Source organism: Etheostoma cragini, chromosome 20 (genome assembly GCF_013103735.1).
Source record: "Etheostoma cragini isolate CJK2018 chromosome 20, CSU_Ecrag_1.0, whole genome shotgun sequence".
Taxonomy (NCBI): Eukaryota; Metazoa; Chordata; class Actinopteri; order Perciformes; family Percidae; genus Etheostoma; species Etheostoma cragini.
The window spans coordinates 19,967,660-19,988,403 of record NC_048426.1 but is presented as its reverse complement, the minus strand read 5'-3'; the positions used below and the strand labels follow the sequence as shown (position 1 = coordinate 19,988,403).

The 20,744-nt window shown below is 39.5% G+C and overlaps 1 protein-coding gene across 9 annotated transcripts in view; it reads right to left on the bottom strand.

Annotated features, from left to right (window-relative positions):
* The window catches only part of ralgapa1 (Ral GTPase activating protein catalytic subunit alpha 1), a 70,246-nt gene that overhangs the window by 18,131 nt on the left and 31,371 nt on the right, over positions 1-20,744 (bottom strand). For all 9 annotated transcript variants that reach the window (XR_004654824.1, XM_034858333.1, XM_034858334.1 and 6 more), the window contains 10 exons: positions 19,864-19,982; positions 19,576-19,695; positions 17,742-18,375; positions 17,198-17,313; positions 16,322-16,446; positions 12,921-12,992; positions 10,539-10,662; positions 9,856-10,011; positions 7,088-7,246; positions 4,922-5,049 (listed from right to left, as the gene is read on the bottom strand). Coding sequence is in view for 8 of the 9 variants with exons in the window: in XM_034858333.1 (XP_034714224.1) it covers positions 4,922-5,049; positions 7,088-7,246; positions 9,856-10,011; positions 10,539-10,662; positions 12,921-12,992; positions 16,322-16,446; positions 17,198-17,313; positions 17,742-18,375; positions 19,576-19,695; positions 19,864-19,982 (1,753 nt within the window). In the remaining variant the exon portion in view is untranslated. The remainder of the gene's footprint in view (positions 1-4,921; positions 5,050-7,087; positions 7,247-9,855; positions 10,012-10,538; positions 10,663-12,920; positions 12,993-16,321; positions 16,447-17,197; positions 17,314-17,741; positions 18,376-19,575; positions 19,696-19,863; positions 19,983-20,744) is intronic.

The following is a 20,744-nucleotide window of genomic DNA, read 5'->3' as shown; positions in this document are numbered from 1 at the left end:
CACACACACACACACACACACACACACACACACACACACACACACACACACACACACACACACACACACACAAGGACCACTTTCAATCAAGGCCATACTTATTGTGGTCCAATTTAGAAAAGAAACTCCTATTTTTCCCAATGCTTATTTAATCATATAAGATAATCTATTATGTTATCAACTGTGCTTTGAAATTCCATACACTAAATGTGTTAGGTCATCTCTAAATACTTCCTTTACTTCATGATTTCCATTTTGTAACACCCTAATTCGGACATACTGTAAGTCTTTAGAAACGGCTTACAAATCTAGTCAGGTGTGAAAAGTTGGGGACTATTTTTAGCTGCGGATAAATACATGTAGGTGTGTCTATGGTAATGAAGGAACAGGTTATCCAGTGCAACAGTGTAACTCCCTGATGTGTTTTTAATAGTTTCTGGACAACATTAGAGATCTATGGCACAGAGGAAGAAGATATATCAGGAGCTATTTACTGCTTTAGAACTACGTTAGTACTGTTAGTCACTATTAGTTTTGTTCTTTTCTTGCAATTTGTTGATATAAAAAACGTTGAATTATCATCTTATTCTTCAAACATAAAAATATTGTGAAATAGCACATTCAATATCAAAAATCTAAATCAAGGCAGAGTCCATCAGTCTTAAATCCCCTTTAGGAGCCCCTTAATGCCCTTTTTCCAGGTACAAAGTCAAAATATACTATTATTCTGATATGATCCATGCGCAGCTATAGGTTCAATTGAAAAAATGGTGTGTTGCATTTCATTGTGAAAATAGTGAGGCCTATATGGAGAAGGACAGTATGTGTGTATGTATGTGCGCTGGGGAGTCTTGGATAGCTTTTCTTGCTGCAATGAGCTGATATGTGAGATAGTGCTGTGCTTACACTCAGCTGCCCCAGCAGCCTGGCACTCTGTGTGATTGAGCGTGTGTGTTGCTGGATGGCTCTAGTCATGGTGAATGAAAGATCAGAGAGAGAGAGAAGGCAGATGGACTGCCCTGAGGGCCAGGAGACAGAGAGAGGGAGGGATGGAGGAAGACAGACAGACAAGAGATAGACAGAAAAATAGAGAAAAATGCCAGTTAACCACTGACACACTTAACCCTGCCAGCCTTCTTTCCATCTCTCTTCTCAATTTGCTTCTGTGTCAGCCCCTCTTTGAGAATAGTTTTATTTTACAACAAAAAAAATCAAAAAAATGCCAAACAAAAAAACATTATATTTATCAATAAAACTGCACTTCCATTGCTGCTCCTGTACTTCATGCCTATAATGCTTTATTACCGTTTTCAGCTTGGTTTGTCTTTTTGTCTTTCTGTCTTTCTGTCTGTCTGCAGAATTACCGAGAAACTACTGGCCATAATTTCATGAATCATTTTTGGAGCTGATCAGAATCAAGGTATGAATACAGAAATCAGTTTCCCCTTTAATTAAAATTGTGACAAAAGCTGATGGCCAAACTGGCCAAGTGGCCATGGAACTGGTAGGAGGGGTAGGGGAGTGACGCGGCAACGGTCTTTACAGCGTTAAAATCCAAAAACAAATACACTAAAAAAAGGATGAACTAAATACCTGTTCCCGTTGATGTTATGATGGACATGTGTTGTGATATTTAACTAAACGATTTGTCAACGACAAAATAAAAGTCTCTTATTTACGAGACTGGTCTGAGAGACCTCCAACTTAGAGCGGGGTGTCCGAGCATGACTGGCCGAGCAATGAGCTTTTGCATCACTATTGCTTCTCAACTCTGAAACTTTGAAGCAAATTGTCAATTGGCCAACGATCGCAGTACTGTCTGTATTCCTAATCTAAAACAGTTAATTTCTCATCAAAAACGTTCTTAGCAGTGAATTTTGTGATGCAAAAGATGGAATTTTTTTTTTTTAAATGTTCCAGTTGTTGTTCTGTCTGTACTAGCTCTTGTAGACCTAGGTTCCTTTGCGGAAAAGGGAACAGCAAAAAGACCCTGCTCTGTAGTAGGAGCTGAAAGAGTTACAGAAACCTAAAAATCCCCAAATTGGTCTAGTCGGAACACGAGAAAAAAAGGGATGTTGTGTTTTAGGAACTGCAAAAATCCCTCTGTTCGGAAAGCGGCTATAGACTACATTGGGATCCCGCGGTACAACACAAATCTCACAGGAACTGATGGTTTGAACTGTGATGCGGGTGAGAGGTGTATGAAGAAAACACATTTTAATGAAATCGATTTATCTTTTTTTGTGATCACATTTTTTTATATTCAGAAAACATAATATTCACAAACAGTTAAAACACAACACACTGGGACATAAGAACAGGTCCCAGGGCTGAAATTGATTTACCTTATCATGCATTATCCTAAAAATTCATTTACTCTTATAAGTTACACAACAATTGTTAAGGATTGTTATGACATCATGATGTCAGAGTTTCTCATAGTTTAGGACAATGAGAATAAGAAGTAAAGAAGACGGGGCAGTAAATTAAAAACTCAAAAACTTAAAAGTCAAGTCTGAAAAAGAGGAAAAACAGACGATATGTCAGAGAAACAGAGATGCACTGAGATAAGGAAGTTAAATAGACAAGAGAGAAAATACAGGGACAGAATTAGAAAGAGAGATAGAGAAATAATGATAAAGGGGACAGAGTAATACATGACAACAGTAGAAAAATATGAGAGCACATTAAGACTTAGAAGGATGTTAAGACAGATGCAGGACGAGAGACAGAAGACGAGAGAGAAAAGGAAAGAAACAAGGATTGACCGAAGTAGAGGGCAGAGTGGAGAGGGAGAGGTGAAGAAACAGAAGAGGAGAGGAGAGAGGTGTGTGTGTAGCAGAGAGATGGGGAGTCAATAATGACTGATTACTGTAATTCAGCCTGTCAGAGACATCGACCTGCTGCTACTACCAATCCATACACACCAGGACATTCGCAGACACACACAAACACCTCGTAACAAGCATGCGTGACACATGTGTCATCAAGCCCGTGTGCGTGACCACACACGTACAGTAGGATATACACACACCCTTAAAAATGTAGCAAAATGCACAAACACAATTGTAAAGATGTTGACATGGCTGCAAACTTACGCACGATTGCTGGAGTCACACAAAAAGCCCACACGCACACACACTCACACACAATAGGGTCTGGGGGTGTTCGCTACGAGTTACTACAGCCCCACACTGAGCCTAACAATCTATCTGTCTCGCTGGGTGGATGTGGCAGAGCAAAATGGCTTCTTTACCTTACAACCCCACCCCGGCTAGCATCACCTCCACCACTTATATTATTTCTCTGAAAAGAGAGAGAGAGAGAAAGAGGGACAAAGGGATGAAAAGACAGGGAGGGTTGAGATCAAATTAGAGGGGAGAAAGTTGGACAAGAGGGGAAAAAGAGAACATAAGACATGATGGACAAGAGGGGAGTAAAGAGACACAGGGCACAGTGAAAGAGGGATACAAGACAAATAAAAAAAGAACAAAGAGAGGACAAAGGAAGGAGGCAGGACACCCAAAGGAAAGAAAAACAGAAGAGAGCGGGAGTTAAGGGAAAGAGATATGGCATTTGGGTAGGAAAAGTAAAAAAACCACTAAACTATTAACAGATTAGATTTGGGGAGATACAGATTGGCAAGGGGGTCATGTTAAGTTAGTGAACTGGACATTTCTATTTTTGCATCAGCAGATCCTCTCTTTGAATGTGGCGAGTATTAGCCATTGTACTGAGGGAGCTTTTTACTTGTGGGTTTCTTATGGGTTGCATTATGGGCAACATTATGGTCTCTTAAAGTTAGCATGGGCTATTTTATTTGTCGTTGCCAGGCCACCTGTTATAGCTGATGCCTTATCCATGACGGGAGAGGCCATAGGACCTAGCCCTTGCCCTTCTGGATGCTATTCATAAAAGATGCTCCTCTGGCTGTTATGGTACTTGTATGTCACGGGCAGCTATTAATTTTTGTAAGCAGCTGAAATTAAGGGACAGAAGAAAAGAACAGGCAGACAGGAAAAAAGTATCATCAGGGAATCAAATTGCTTGAAGTGCTGCTTAGAAGAAATTCCAATGATCAGTCAGTAGCTCAGCTCGCCTCAACAGGAGACACTGTCACCTCACAATGGGGTGTGTGTGTGTGTGTGTGTGTGTGTGTGTGTGTGTGTGTGTATGTGTGTGTGGGTGTGTGTGTATGTGTGTACAATTCTTAACCAGCACTGCATGAATGTATGTGGATGTAACTGCACCTACTGTGCCTTTGTGTCCATGTTGAGTGTAATCGTCTGCCCGTGTTTGTTAGAATAAAGAGTGTGTATAAGTGTGGACACATGTCTGTTTTTGCGTGTACGTGAGTGTGCATGTCTGCGTGTGACACCAGAGAGCAAAGCCCATCATTTAAGAAGCAGCGATAGAGAGGAGAGTCATCGATAAGTATTGAACGCTGGGCTTGTTCCAACCAAACTACCATCGCATTGGATCAAGCAGACAGACTGTACACACACCTGTCTGTCTGTTCCTCTTTCTCTTCGCACACGCAGACGCATACACACTTGATATATGGCACTTCAGAGCCAACTAAATACAGCTCCATCACACAAGCACTTATACTCTGAAAGCCAAACACCACTGGACATTGATTTGCTATTCTTAACACTTGAGCTGAGTGAGAAGCGACATTCTCACTCACACTAAGATGTGCAAGGATTTCAACGACCAATACAATAGTGCAGGTAATATTCAAACAAGTTTTAGGTAGCTAAGGCAAGCTGACAAACAACTTACTTATAAAGAGCTGACCATGAGGTGTTAGCATGGAGATATACACAAAGCAATGAACAAAATTGAATAGGTTTCTGTGACCAACCTTTGGCTTCTGCTCCTGTTTTTGCATACCCTGATGGGGGCTTTTAAAGGATACAAGTTCTGGTATAGGGGGATGAGGGATTTGAGAGCTCGACTGGCATTGATAGCTGTGGCTCTGACCATGGTTGACAAAATGTTCATGTCCACTATGGCACCATCAAACAGTGGACCAAAGAATGGCACCTTCAAACACAAAGACAAGCAGAGAAAAGGGCATTAAAGCTGAACAAATAACCTGATTTTTTTATTTTAATTTTATTGTTAATAATGAATAATGATTCTACTACCAATGTTATCTCAAAGATAAACAATTCTTGATAATCTTTATAAAACAGAAAAATCTCTGGGAGCCACTGGGTTTAAGTGAAGCAAGCTTGACAAGTAAATGTAATTCCATACTGCTTGTGCAATCCACCAAAGAGAATATTGTCAGGCTTTGTATTGAATTTATTAGTAGACCATGTCTTAATGCCATGCACTCTATGACTGAACACAGAGAATATCTTATTTAACTGGTTTTTGGATTCATGATAATTCAATATATTTTGCTTGTAGAATGAATGAAACAGAATGAGGTTATGTTATTAGTGCTGTGGTATCTATGTCATACAGAAAAAGCAGAATTTTATTGTGTTAAGTCTCGTTTGAAATAGAATTATACTATCAGTGGTGTGGTATTAATGTCTGTGTGTTTTAGATACACTGACCAGAGCAGCAAAACTCAGGACAAGACTCTCTCTAGGATTGTTCGTCATTCGGATGCATATCTGCATCGTCTATTAGGAAACATTATGTACCAACACACTGTATAGTCACAATTTCCTTTCTACCCAACTCCATATCCAAACAAAATATAAATGCTCAATCATCAATACAATATCCATGTTAATCTACAAGTGTTTAAGTGTGACATGATGTTATCTGCTATGTTACTGTAAATTGTTTAATTTAGATGACTGACTGGTCTCTCTACATTTGTTTTGCTGTTTATTATTTCACATAGTGGTCCTAAAAACTCAAGAAAAAGTCAGTAGAACCGTTTTCTCATGTGAACTCTGGACAATGTCAAGAGAATCAGCCTGGAGAATTGTCTGGAGTTGCCCTTTTACACATGTAGCACACAACAGGGGCATTTTTGCCTGCTGGTAATACCCTGCTTGTTAGGCGAGGGGTATTTCCTGGGTAGAGCACGCAGGAGGCAGGACATAACGCATATTACAACAGGGTCACATAAACAATCGTGTCTCTTGCTGTTCCTGAATTCCTGAATTTGTCTGATGAGTTGGCCCTTACCAATAGAAGTTCCCAAATCTTTTCAACTTTCCAGTTAGACATTTTTGTCTTTGTGTGTACAGTAGGTAAGGTAGCTTGCAGGGTAAAGTCGTTTTTTTCAGAAATTTGCATTCTCACATACAGCACCTGCGGGTAATGTCTAGATAAGTTCAGGTTTAGAGTTGGCTTGTATGATTCGGGGAAAATATGAATCACAATGGTTTTGCTTAGAACTGATTTCACGATTCTCTGCCACAACCTTTTTTTCTCACGAAGTGTACTTTTTATTGCACACATGAACTATGACAAGACAAAACAAATTGGCAGTACCAAACAGATTTCATTTTACACCTATAGCACATTACGCATCACTGCAAGCCTGTAAACATAGAGGCTTCACGGAAGAGAAAAGAGAGCATTGCAGCGCCAGGGAGTGCTCTAACACCTACTTTATACATAGTTTATATAAAATATATATATCAAAGTCATTTAAAAATGTAATCGCAAACGGGTGGATAGAGATTGCGATTTTACAACGATGTATCATGCAGGCCTAGTTTACACTGCATGTGTAAAGGGGCTTAGAACCCTGGGGACCAGGACTGGTTGTATTAAGTTTTATGAAAAGCCATCAAACTGTTCCAGAGTAGTGCCATCCATTGAGCTGTGCCACAATGATGGCAAAATTACACTGATTGGCCAATGAGGCACACTACAATTACAGTTCTGCAGGTGACATGTATAACTGTCTCTGATTAGCCCAGAGGGGGACTGAATTATAAAACTGGGTTTTAATGATGAATTTAAATGCCCTGCTGTTTCATAGGCATTTGCACCCAATGATAAGGCTTCTGTGTAACAATGAAACACAAAAATACTTAATAATCAATCAATAATCAATAATAATAACAATCAAGATAAGAAAGCCGGCAGTTTGATTACTTTTTACCTCAGGTTTTTTCAGTATATGGATGGAGTACTTGTGGTTCTTCATGGGATATATGATGATTAACACGTCTCCAAACTCAGTGGGGATGATCCCTCGTCGGTAGTCTCTGGAATGTTCCGACCAAACAATGTGGACCTCGTCATTACCCAGGTGTCTTAGCTGGGAGGACAGGAAGGAACAGACAAGAGAAATGAATCCTAGAATCAAAATGGAATAAACATCTCAGTTTTTTCTTTTTTGCAGCATAAACAACACAAATAGTCAATGCAACCACGAGCACGCACACACGCATACAATGACATAGACAAACTGTATCCATCATAAACCCAAGGGTTTTGATGAGGTGTGTATACGTGCTATAGTTGGCCCTGGGGTGATGTAGTGAGTGTGAGAAGATGGAGAGTGGACACGAAGACCAAGTGAAGCTCCGTAAAGATTGAATATGGGCCTGAAAACAGATGGGATCAAGTCTGATGCTGTGCAATTCTTTGTGTGTGTGTTTGTGTGTGTGTGTGTGTGTGTGGTTCACATTCACTCAGTGAACTACATTCAGGGGCGGTGAACGCTCTGTCATTAACATTGATGGCTGGCAAAATACACAGATGCACAGACACACAACTAGACACACAGACACACACAGACACACACCCCTGAAGGTTTTGTGACACTCCAAACTGTCTGCCGCTCTTAGCCTTGGCCCGGAGATAAACACGTTTGCTTTTAAATGTTTGTTTAACTAGAATCAGTTGAGTACTGTATGCAGATTCCGTCCTCGTCATGGAACAACAGATCAGATCTTGAAGGATCCTGAAGGGAGCCTGGGAGTATGCCCAACCGGTCTATGTGTGTCTTGTTGATCTGGAGAAGGCGTATGACCGGGTCCCCTGAGAGATATTGTGGGAGGTGCTGCGGGAGTATGGGGTGAGGAGATCCCTTCTCATGGCCATCCAATCTCTGTATGACCAAAGCGAGAGCTATGTCCGGGTTCTCGGCAGTAAGTCAGGTTGAGGATCAGCACCTCTAAATCTGAGGCCTTGGTTCTCAGCAGGAAACCGATGGAGTGCCTTCTTAAGGTAGGGAATTACCCCAAGTGAAGGAGTTTAAATACCTTGAGTGAGGGGACAATGGAGCAGGAGATCCACATTTTATCCGACAAGGTATCAGGCCAAATAGTAATGAAATGGAATTTCACTCAACTGTCATATAAGCCTGGTCTGAATTAAGTAATATGGAAGCCTGGTGCATAAGTTATATATCATGTACGAAAGTGACTTCACCAACTTTCATAATGACACTTATTGAACTTTAAATATGAGTTATAGCAGATAAACTTTGTGATATATTACGTTGATATATTAAAGCAGAATTCCGATAAATTACAACATGTAGCCCTATTTGTAAATATGGAGTGCTTTCAGTAGAGAGAAAAACGAAAACAATCGGTACTGTCTACACCATGTTATCCTCCTGCTAGCGTTAGCACAGTCTAATAAGGCAAAGTGGAGTCTAACTGTCTGATGTGCTTCTCTGATCATCACTATTTTAAAAATATTTCCACGATTAACATCAGAGTGATGTTATCTCTGATGCCACAATCAGTTGGTGTAATCCTTGTAATCATGTTTCAAGCAGATGTGGTTTGAGAGGGAGCAGAACACACAGCAAAGAGTGAGAGCTGGAAAAATGCCTTGCAATGGACTCAAATCACACTGCTGTGTGAGTGTGGCAGGAGGATAGATGATAAATGCCTGCCAGTATGGACATGTGTATGTCTGTCACTTTAACCTCTTTGTGGACACATTTGTCAAACTGTGAGCGTATGTGTTTGTAAGCCTTCATGTGTGTGTGCTTCTGTGCCCAACATTAACACAAATTTATAGTTGTGTAGCCTGATGTGAACAAAGCCGGTCGGTGTTTGTTTCAAGTTAAGCAGGTTTATGCCGTGGTTTATGGTGTGTGTGCGTGCATGTGCGTATGCGAGTATGCGTGTTTGATGGGGCCATCAGCTGATCAGGGAGACGGATGGTGTCGGACCAGGCGCTGATAATCCAATCAGGAGCCTGCAGCTACGTGATAGGCCGAGAAGCAGGAAGTATGATCTGATTAAAGGGACATTATGGCCATGTGCTGAGTGCCCAATGCCTGGGGGTTGACAGGTGTGACACACACACACACACACACACACACACACACACACACACACACACACACACACACACACACACACACACACACACACACACACACACACACACACACACACACACACACACACACACACACACACACACACACACACACACTATGCGACAACACAGACATGATTGCTCCTTAGAATTATCGGAAACATTGGTGGGCTTTAGAAAAACTAACATCAACATATATGTGTGTGCAGCGGCCTATGCTCATTTGGAACGTCATTCCAGGCAAATTAAGAGATTGGGAAGGAGGAAAAGAAAAAAGAAATTAAAAGGAAAGACAGAGAGAAGAGCATAGAGGGGTTTTTCTCCTCTTCTCCTCGCACTGCGCATTTCCCCTCATTAAAAAAAAAGGAGTGGAATTAGTCAATGCTTGACAGAAACAGGATGTGTTTCCATACAACTGTCCAGCACATCGGAAGGTTTTAACAGGCAATGTGAGAATTAACCCAGCAACAAACAGGCAATTATGCCCTTCCATTTGCTGGAAATAGGAGAGTAAACCATGGGAACTTCTTTACAGTAAAAATAAAAACCTGGAAGGTCACCGCTCAGATATGTGTGTGTTACCTTCTTGGTGAGGTTTTGGTCCTGGTCGTGGGGCATGCGGGTGGAGACGTGGTAGATGACCTCTGTAGTGGAGGTGGCGTAGTAAGGTGTAGTTTGGCCTGTGCTGCGATTCCTCTGGAGACCTCCCATGAAGCCACAGTGAGTAGCAAGGTCCACCTAAGGGACACACACAGACAAGGGACATACATAAATAATATGGAAATATGCCTTTTACTGCCTTAAAGCCTGGAATAAAAAACAATCAAATCCAACTAGCTTCAGTCTTCTCTTTTTTAACTAGCAGATGAAGATAAAATCTTGACATATTACAAAAGAAAAAAGGACACACTTTTGCCAGCTACTCTTTTGCATTTGTGTCAACACATGCAACCAGCTTGCATTGTATTTCGAAATGGTTTTGCATATCAATGTTTAACTATCATCAGGCTGCTGAAACATCAAGACACATTGTTGGTGGTTTATTTTTACCACTGTTTGTTTTCTTTGCAATCTTAAATCAATTAAACCATTAATATATTTTTCATATATAATGATTCAAATATTAAATGCAGATCAAATAGTTAGATGCAGTCCTAAATTTCCTTTGCTAAAGATGTCAAGGACACAATGTTAAGATAAATGTGCAATTTGTTGGAAGAAGGCAAACAATGTCTGAACATGTATGTAAATAAATGTGTTCTTACCTCCCAGCCCAGTCCAGAGACAAAGTCTTCATAAGCCTGGCTGCCTGCTGTGTTGGTTAGTATAGAGTGTTTGTCCTCTTGGCCCTCAGCCACATAAAATACTGCTATTTTATGAGTCTCGCGGCTAGAAGAGAACATAGGAAAGCAATAATGACCTTCATGACAACTACTGAAAAACATATAACAGGTATTTTAGCAATTTCCACAAGATTATTACTTTACTAGGGTTCTTAATCCTTATGTTTTTTTCAGCACTTCCCTCAAAGAAAGCAATAGGGTAATAGCTATAATAACTCCAGTACGGAATGAATTGCCAATAATGTTTTGTGCACATTATCAGAAGCAGACTGTGGAATAGATTCATCAGGTTGGATCAGAGTCAAGAGCCAAGGGATGAAATGGGGCGGAGCTTGAGTGTTCCACTTTAATGTGGTTATCCCTCCCATTATTATCCCTTGTACCGCATCCCACACATTGAAACAATGTCCCACATTTTGATTGGCTCTAGTTTTCAAAAATCAAACCACTGCGGGACAGACACTTAAAAAAATTATTTGGCTATATCCGTTGCCTGTTTAGTTTAGTGGTTTACAAATGCAAAGAAATATAAAACAAAAACAAAGGGGTTTGGTCAGGGCACTCTCCAGTGTATACCTTAATCCCTTATAATAAATAAATAATAAAAGATTAAATTACACACGCTAGCAGACATTCATACACAGTATTCAAGTGCAACAAATAAAATTGAGATTACAATAACTAATTATAAATCAGCAGTTTACACAGATTATCCATAAGGATAACATAGCAGAAATGAAGAAATAAAGTGAAGAAAGCAGGGAAGGCTGTCATCAAGGGGCTGTGTTTGATGTCAATCAAAATGCACACACTTCGGTCACTTTCTTTGCTCCCCTACGGCCGACGACACCAGTAGTATATTTGATAGAACGGAAGCCTTGATTTGAATCCCATGTTAGCAAGTTGATTGTACGGTTTTATTGTACACAGTTAAGTGAGTCAATGTTGATGAGAACAAACACTGTACAGTGCAAGCAGATTATCACAAGAGAGCGTAACAACTGTGAACCTTCAGCTTCCTTTATAATGCTTACTGTATTCAGTTTGCGTGGGAGTTGGGAAAGTTGCAATTAGATAAAATATATTTATTAAGTCCTTCACATGCTGACACATCGGTCAGATGAACTACACTGTCCCACACGAACATACTCTCTGTCCCACATTTGGTTTGTTGGAATCTGGTCACTCTTGGCGTAGGCAAAGCCCAACTACAGAAAGCCTTTTTACTCCCTATTTAGCCCCATTGTACCGAATATGGTTGCAGTTCCACCAGAGTTCCATTGGGGGTGATCACAGGAGAGTGCAAAAAGAATGGGACTCTATAAAGCTAGACGGCTAAATTTGTCTCTTTTGCCTGATTGCCGTTGAGAAATCTCAGATTTGATTGTAGTTTTTGCAAGTTCAACATGATCTATAGGTCAAAAGTTAAATGAAGGAGTAGTTATGTCCTTTTGATTTCTTACAGGTTGAGTCGTTGTTAACCATAACATGCTAGCATTCTGCTGATGAATGCTAATTGGTCAGTGAAGGACTGATTACAACCAGGGATTCCGCTTGATGGCATCCTAAGCAAACCCAGAATGTCAGTGAATATTTTGGTGTTGTCTTTAAAACATTAGCAAACCTCTTTCTAGCACGTGTATTGACATGGAGAGCCTAACCCATCAGCTGTGTTGTCTCGAGAGAAAAAAGGAAATAACTTAGAACTTGCCATAAAGCAGTATATCTGGCCGTTCGATGTGTATGACATCATAGACATGTTAAAAGGCTTTTTAGGACAAAACAGCGACTTTAAAAATATCTAACTCCAGCAGTGTATACTTTCTTAGCCTCTTTTCCTTTCAAATGCAACATTCAAATTACTAGACAAAAAAAAGATATCCTGAGAAATTTTGAGTGGTCTAGCTACATAGACCTCCATTCATTCTGCACTCACCCCCAGTGGAACTCTGGTGCAACAGCAACCAGTTCCGAAGCCAGAAGTATTGAGAGAGTGGAAGTTCTTCCCTTATTAGAAATTCCTTGGCGCAGGATAACTGTGACTGAATCTCAGAACCTTACAGTATACATGTCTGAGTCTTTAACTGCAGTTGAATCAATACTTAAAGAACCTTAAATGTCCAAACTGTTTATCATAAAATCTTTGCTGAATCCTATTTAGAACAGACAGAGACAGAAAAAAATTAAGATTGTAAAAAAGTAGAGGCTTCAAACTAATAAGTAACGAAAACCTAAATAAAACATAAAAAAGATGGAGAGAGTGGGTGAACAACACAAAGTTCCTGACTTTTTAAAATGTCTCACCACTGCCGTGAGTCCAGGTTCTTCAGCTCTCTTAGTAACTTCTCATTCTTCCTTAACAAATGAAAGTTACTCCTGTAAGACACAGAAGCATGCACAGGTTAGGAATCATTATCCAAAGTAATTGTTAAACCTGCCCCACCACCAGTGCCTCCCTTATTTGGCTGTTTGCTTGTTTTTGTCATTGTTTCCGAGCGAAATACGTCATATCCCGTGTCACCTAATACCACAACAAGTAAAGTTGGCGGGACCAGAAAAGCTCAAGACTAAAAATAGGGGGAAAAGAAAAACACTACAATACCATCAAGACATAATTCATAACCACAATAAAGAGGGGATATTTAACCTTCCTGAACATTTTAATTCAAAAGTAGCTTAGATCGTAAATTCATGAATCATTAGTTCCCAATTACTCTATTGTATTGATTGGTACTAATAAAAGTGTTCTTTTGTGTCAGACTTCAAGACACTGAAGAGTGGTCAACTCAGTAGATTTTCACAGTCACATACGTACATACACTGTCAAACATTGCCTCCATCAGCAAAAGGATTTACCAAAGCTTGTAGGTCAGTGTAATATACGATGTTATTGGTTGTTTTGTTGTTGTTGTTTTTTTACAAATTTGAAACCTCCAGCATGATAAATGTAAAATCTGCCCTTTCCAACTCCACTGATAAACTCTTGTAGATAATACAGGTAACTAAATGCTTAAAATTAGGTCAGCTAGATACTCTGATACCTGGTGAAAATATTACACAATCTGTCAGATGCGATCTAATTTTTAGGTTGCAACTGACAGATTGTCAGATATATTTGAAAGAGATGGACAAAGATTTAAAAAAGGAAGAATATGGAGGGTTTAGAGAGCACAATACCGCAATTAAGAATATTTAAGAACTAAATGTTACGATGTCTTTTTACTTTAGATGTTTTTGTGTGTATTTGGGAGTGATGCCCTATCCAATCAAAACTGCTCAATTGATTAAGATTAATCGATAAGTTGTCAACTTTCAAATGAATTATTATTAAACTATTTTGATTACCGATTGATAATTGAAAGAAAAAGTAAAAATTGTCTGATTTAATAGCCTTTAATGATTAATAAACAACTAACAAGTCCAGGGACCGTTCAAAATGTCCCAGCCAACGACCTCTGCATATGTCGCTGATATAGAACCAAGAGTTGAGCAGTGAGGCTCGGAGTGGACTGATAATGACAGGTCATTCTTTTCACTCTTTGAGAGAGCAAAAAAGAGTGAAAGAGCAGGAGATAAAGAAAGAGAGAGAGAGAGAGAGGGGGGGAGGGGAGAGAGAGAGAGCGAGAGAGAGAGCAAGAGAGCGAGAGAGAGAGAGAGAGAGAGAGAGAGAGCAAGAGCAATTTGCTTTTTATTAAACTGATACTTGGTAATGGCTTCATTCTCTGCTCTCAAAGACTCCATTTACACCCTGGATTACAGGGAAAAGCATAAAAGGGGAGACACACAGATGCACACGCATGCGCCCACACTCAGACACACACGCGCTCTCTCACACACACACACACACACACACACACACACACACACACACACACACACACACACACACACACACACACACACACACACACACACACACACACACACACGGGTGATTGTCTGATGTCCCATATGAATACCTGGAGAGACATAAGGGGACAATAACAGATAATTAGACAATCTTTTCTCTTTTCTGATCCGTCTATCCTCCTTTCTCCCCTAACATCCAAGCTTCTAAAACCTTTTTTATAACCTTTGTTTTTTTAAAGATTATTTTTGGGGGATTTTTCCATTTATGTAGTGACAGTGAGGGGATGACATGCAGCAAAGGGCCGCAAGTCAGATTTGAACCCCGGACGCTGCAGGACTCAGCCACCATGGTGAGAACGCTCATATTGGGTGAGCTAGAGGCCACCCCAAGCTTCTTTAACCTGTTTATTTTCTCATTCTCCTCTGTATTTACTCAGTTATTTTGGATCCATTTTCCTTTTTTCCTCTTCATCTACATGTACCTCATTCATCCGTTTTCTGATTGCCACTTCTCCCACCATCATTCTCTTCTTCAACTACTGCCTTTTATTCTAACTCCAAATGGCTCGAGTTTGATCAATAGAGTACCATACTCATTATCACACTCTTCTACACACAAAAACACACACATGCAGTGTGTGGTAAGAAGTCTATTGTGCAGGCTGAATGCAGACAGTGTAATTCCCCGGATAAAGTATAAAGAGCGATGAGTGTCCATTAGCTGTCCAGACACATTTAAAGTGATACCTTGACATTGTGTATTTTAGCCTGGAGTCATTTAGAAGATGAAATGCTGTGCCATGTGAGGGGGAAAACGTGGTGTCTAATTAGCACATTTTTTTGAATGGGAAATATTTGTCTTGTTTGCATTTAAAAGCTATTTGGTTTTTTCTAGGGGAGAAAAAATATATAAAAGACTTCCCACACAAGTATTACAACAACCTGAAAAACAATCTCTTAGAAGGAAACTTCATTTTTAATTTTACTTTCTTAAGTTTTCCTACAGATTTATGCGCAATATGTAAGCAGTGGAGTCACTTAAAATAAAGCAGATTCTTCTCTACATAAAAAAAAGAATGAAGTTATGAATGTCCTCATAAAGATAATTTACAAATAACTGAACTTGGTTCTAATGTCATTATTCAGTTTCCAACAAATTAATTAAATGCTGAAATCTGTTAAGTTGCAATTTACAACGCAAAGTGATGCATTTTCTTTTTTTATAGCTCAGGGTTGATTTTTATCACAATTTTGTGTAATGTTTATCGCACAGATAAACCATAACAGAGCAAAACAAATTGGCAGTACCAAACATAGATTTTTCTTTTTGTATCTATACGTTGTGCATCACTACAAGCCTGTACACATGGAGGCTTACATGGGAGCGCTTTAACACTTATTTTTGTTATGTTTAAAACTCACAGAAGAAAGGAGTAGCGTTTGTGATGCTCGTAAAATTAATTGAGAATCATTTAAAAAAATATAAAATAAATAAATAAATATATCAAAATTGCAAACAGGGGTGAATCAAGATTGTTATTTATCGTGCAGGCCTAACAAGCAGTCCAGGTAGGTAAACATTGGAACGGTTATTTTTGCGTTTCCATTAGCAAAAGTTCTGCATAGTACCTGGTACTTTTTTTTGGGGACTATCCACAGTGGAAAACGGAAAGAGAAAAGTACCAAAAAAGTGAGTTGAGAAAAGCCATACCATACAGTGGAAACAGAGAATTGGAGTTTGTGTTATATATTATTATTGTTACATTAATGTGATTCTTTTTCCAACATAAATAAACACTTCAATATGGTTTCTATGTGTAGAAGCCATATTAAATGTAAATGTATTCTGCTCTTACCTCTTCTCCCAGGAGTTGAGTCCCAGGATGTTGATCAGTAGTCTGCAGTAGTAGAAGGCCGACTGTGGTGTTGCAGTCTCTGGTTCAGGCTGCTGCACTGCCCTCATGTTCAGCTCCTCACCTCTCTAAAACATTCAACCATTCAGATAAAAAAAAAAAAAAAAAAAAAAACATTAAAAAAAATTCTGAAACCAAAGACAAAAAACCTTTGTGTGGACAATAGTTTGTGGTTTATCTTTTACGCCCTAAACCCTAAAATGAATAAATGAATGCAACGCAGTATATAGTAGAGCCCGACCGATAAAGTATTTTTAAGGCCAATACCGATATAAATATTTGGTTATTTAAAAATCCGATATATCGGCCAATTTTTTAAAAAAATAAAAAAATCCTGAAACACGTAACAAAACATAAACAGATTTCCCTTACATGTTTTACTGTTGCAGATCAGAGGAACATCAAAATATATTAAAGTTCTGATCAATAAAATGTATAAAAATACAAACTTAAGCTACAAAACAGGGACGTTGTAGAGCGCCTTCTGGTGGCAAAACTATGCAACGTCAACACTCATAACATGGTTGACCGTCAGGTTTTATTTTGATTGTAATGATTCTGATGAATGAATATTAAAAAAGAAAAGAAAAAAGGCGATATTGATAGATTGTGAAATGCCTAATATCGGCCGATAATATATATAATATATATATAATATATATTGGTGGGTCTATAGTAACAAAAACTTCAATGGCTCGTGCTACACTTATGAGGAACCAGCATGTGAGTATGCGCCTCATCAGCAAATGCTGGGAGCTACAGCTTAAAGATTCAAAAAGCAAAACTCATTATATTCATTTGAATATGGACACTACGCACATGAAGGACAAACTCTCTTTCAGCAGCGCTCTGCTTCAGGATGGCATTGATCACATCATTCTCCTGCTTTTCTGAAACGCACGCTGGAGGAGCAGCTGGGATGTTGAGCGGCATGCCTGAGTGGACCAATCAGGAGACAAGGTTAGCTGTGTTGTTGTTGTTGTCAGACATTGTGTTTTGTTATTTTTAGAACTTCAGGACAACAGTTAGACTGATGTGTAACAGGGCCTTAGTTAGTCAGTGTCCACCTTTTAATTTGATGCAGGGTCCTCTGTTTTTACAGAGCAAATTAAGGGATGTGAGTCTGGAAAATGTTCCCTGAAACCCTGACTCAATAAGTTTCTGACCAACTGATAGGAAATCGTTATTCTGGCTTTTAATGGATACTTTGCTTATTATTGGTACTGACCTTTAAATAGACATAAAATCTCATTCATGTATATTTAAACAGTATGTGTTTGATGCTTTATAAACTGCACTGTAGATTGAATAACCATTCAGAACACAAATACAATAGGTGCTTTCTGTGTGTGTGTGTGTATACCTGCTCTTTGTAGACACTCAGGACTCGAGTATCCCAGGTACTGCAGCATTTCGTCAAGTGAATCGTCTCCCTCCCTCAGTGAGTCCCATGCTGGCACCGCCTCCCGACACAAACGTTTAGCCAATGGCGGAGCTAGAAGCTGTTCCAAGCCTGTCTCCCCCCGATCCACCTCCCCATCCATCCTAAGCTCTGTCCTCTCCTCCTCCTGCTCCTCCTCTTCTCCTTCACCTCTTCTTTGATCTCCCATTCCCTCCTCAGTGACTTTCCTCTCCTCCCCTTCCTCATTGCCCTCTCCCTGAAACCCTTGCCTTTCACCCTCAATCCCTCTTCCCCCCTCCTCTGCCACGCTTTCCTCCCGCCCCTCCTCTTTGCTGTCTTCTCGATTCACTCCCATCTTTTTAGGCGGACCTCCTGGTGGAGTGTGTAAATGAAGATTCGCACTGTGAGGTGTGTGTGTGTGTGACATGAATGTGTGTGTTGGGCTGTTTGGGGAACACGGTGGAGGCCCGTAGAGTACAGCAGAGTCCCAAGAGTGTTTTCCGGCTACATCTCGGATGATAACACGGACGCAAGCCGGAGCAGAGGACAAACCAGCTGTCATTCCGCCTCCTGGCACACCAGACTCTGTTCGGATCTGGGAAAAACAGGACAAGCAGCAATGGTTAAAGACTAAATGTACCAAGTATTTAAAGATATTATTCTGATCTGAGTTGCGGCATCTTTCACACATTCCAAATCTGAACTGGCTTAAAGCAAAATTCAAACCTTCTTAAAGACATAATTGGCTTCCTTTTCAACTAAATCTGTAAAAAACAATAATAATAAAAAGTAAATTTAGCTAAAACTGGTAGAACTCTATCAATGAGAATCCATTTTAATCAGCATAATTCAAGGAAACGTATGTGTACTTAGTATTAAATTATTCAATATTTTCTAACTCAATTTACACTGCAAAGCATCACAAGCTGTGATATATTTTCTCTGTCAACCTGCCTATACTCAATGACACCAATGCATGACAACATGCTTACAGTTATTAATATGTCATGTTAGTGGTAATATAAGTATGGCTGAACTATTAATCATTTCCAAATCAAAATTACAATTTGAAAGAATGCGATTAGCTAATCGTGAAGACCGTGAATAATCAAATGTGAAATATTTAAATGAATGTTTGTTGAAGTTTTTCCCCAAATGTTTGAGCCCTAGTGGAAAGCAAGTAAGCTTTTTACATAGCACCTCTAAAACCAGAGTTACAGGTGAACATACAATATAATAACATGGAATGCAATAAGAATGCTGAAATGTAGAAAAATAAACAAAATTTAAAAAGAACAATGTAAAAAAAAAGATTTATAAGTTATCAAAATCCCAGCCTACAAAGGTAACTGTTAAAGGCTTTTAAAAATGTAGCAGTGTAGTTGGTGTAGTTGGTAGAGCGGCCGTTCAAATATAGAGGTTTAGAAGTACAGAATTCTAAAAGCCAAAGTAGTTTGTGCCAGAGATATATGCTGTGTATTTAGTGTTCAGAAGCTTTGCTGTAACATTCTGTACCAGTTGTAGACGGGAAGCTTCTGCGTCATTGAGGCAAGTACATTATGAAGCTAAAAGTACAGCTATGCCAGGCTAATGTTGCCATGTTTAGATGCTCACCACTGACATTTCCATCCCCAGAGTGGCTAAAAATGAATAGAGTAGTAGTAGTCGACAAACTAGTTCCTTTTAGGTATGATGTAAAACAATTATAAACTTGTCTAAAGTTGTACTTGATTTTACTTTAAAAACATACAAAGCATCAAATTTTATCATGGCAACTTTCTTTCATTTAAGTTACCTGATACACAGACAGCAGTGTGGAGCCATTCAGAACCAGAAACTGTAAGTTTGGTGAATGGAAAAGCTCTGGCCCGAGATCTGCACTCTCACAGAACGGGTTGTCTTGGTTTTCACACACCTAGAAAAACATAGGCCATAGTGTTGGTCTAACTAAATAGAAAGATCTAAATATAAGTGTTAAAAACTGAAGATTTGTATTCCCATTTGGACAAACAACAAACAAGTAATCATTACCATACACAGTACATCACTGCCATTATTACCACCAAATACACAGTAAAAGTACCTGACTAGACAGGGTAGCAGGCCCTCCAGACATTGGATAATGTCCTAGATGGTTGACCAAGTGTGTAATAACTGTTCTTGCTGCGATAGAAACCAGACCCTGCTGAATACAGCTACGAACTGGGAACAGAGGGAAAACACAGACAGAGGACATATTACTAACAAGGATAAAGTTATGAACAATACATTACATAGGTACCAGATATTTAAGAAAAAATACAGTTGATTTCTAGATCGTACTGTTTAGTGGGCTAAAAGGTTTAAATGTTACTATGACTTGATATTCTGTCTATATTGACAATGTTTAATTTACGGGATTGTTCCGGTCCCGCTGGATGTCCCTCATTTTTGGCCGGATGTCTGTCACTAATTGCTTTCTTTGTGTTAACTTTCTAAACTCTGGTTGATTGATGAGGACTATGGTTAACTGCTTCTCAGATGTCTGGAGGGTAAATTGAGATAGCTAGCTGAGTTTTCTCTTGCACAACTAACTTAAACAACTTTTGAACATACACGTTCCACCAAAACGACTTCCTTCCTGAGGCTATTTCGCAGCGGCACCGTTGCTCCGTCTGACGCTTAGCGCCGCCCAAGACAATTGATTGGTTTAAAGAAATGCCAATAAACCAGAGCACGTTTTTTCTCCCATCCCGGAATACTGTGTGGACTAGCCAGACCTTCTTCCGCAGCGCTGTGGAGGAAGGTCTAACACTGCGAAAATAGGGTCAGTTTGTCAGTTTGTGCATAATTTACCCCATGCTGAGCAAAAGCCAATGCCATCACACACTGTGCTGCCAGCAGATCTTGGCTAATCAACATCATTACACACACACTGTGACACACACACTTTCCAACAGCTCCTTATTGACAGGGCTGCGTGTA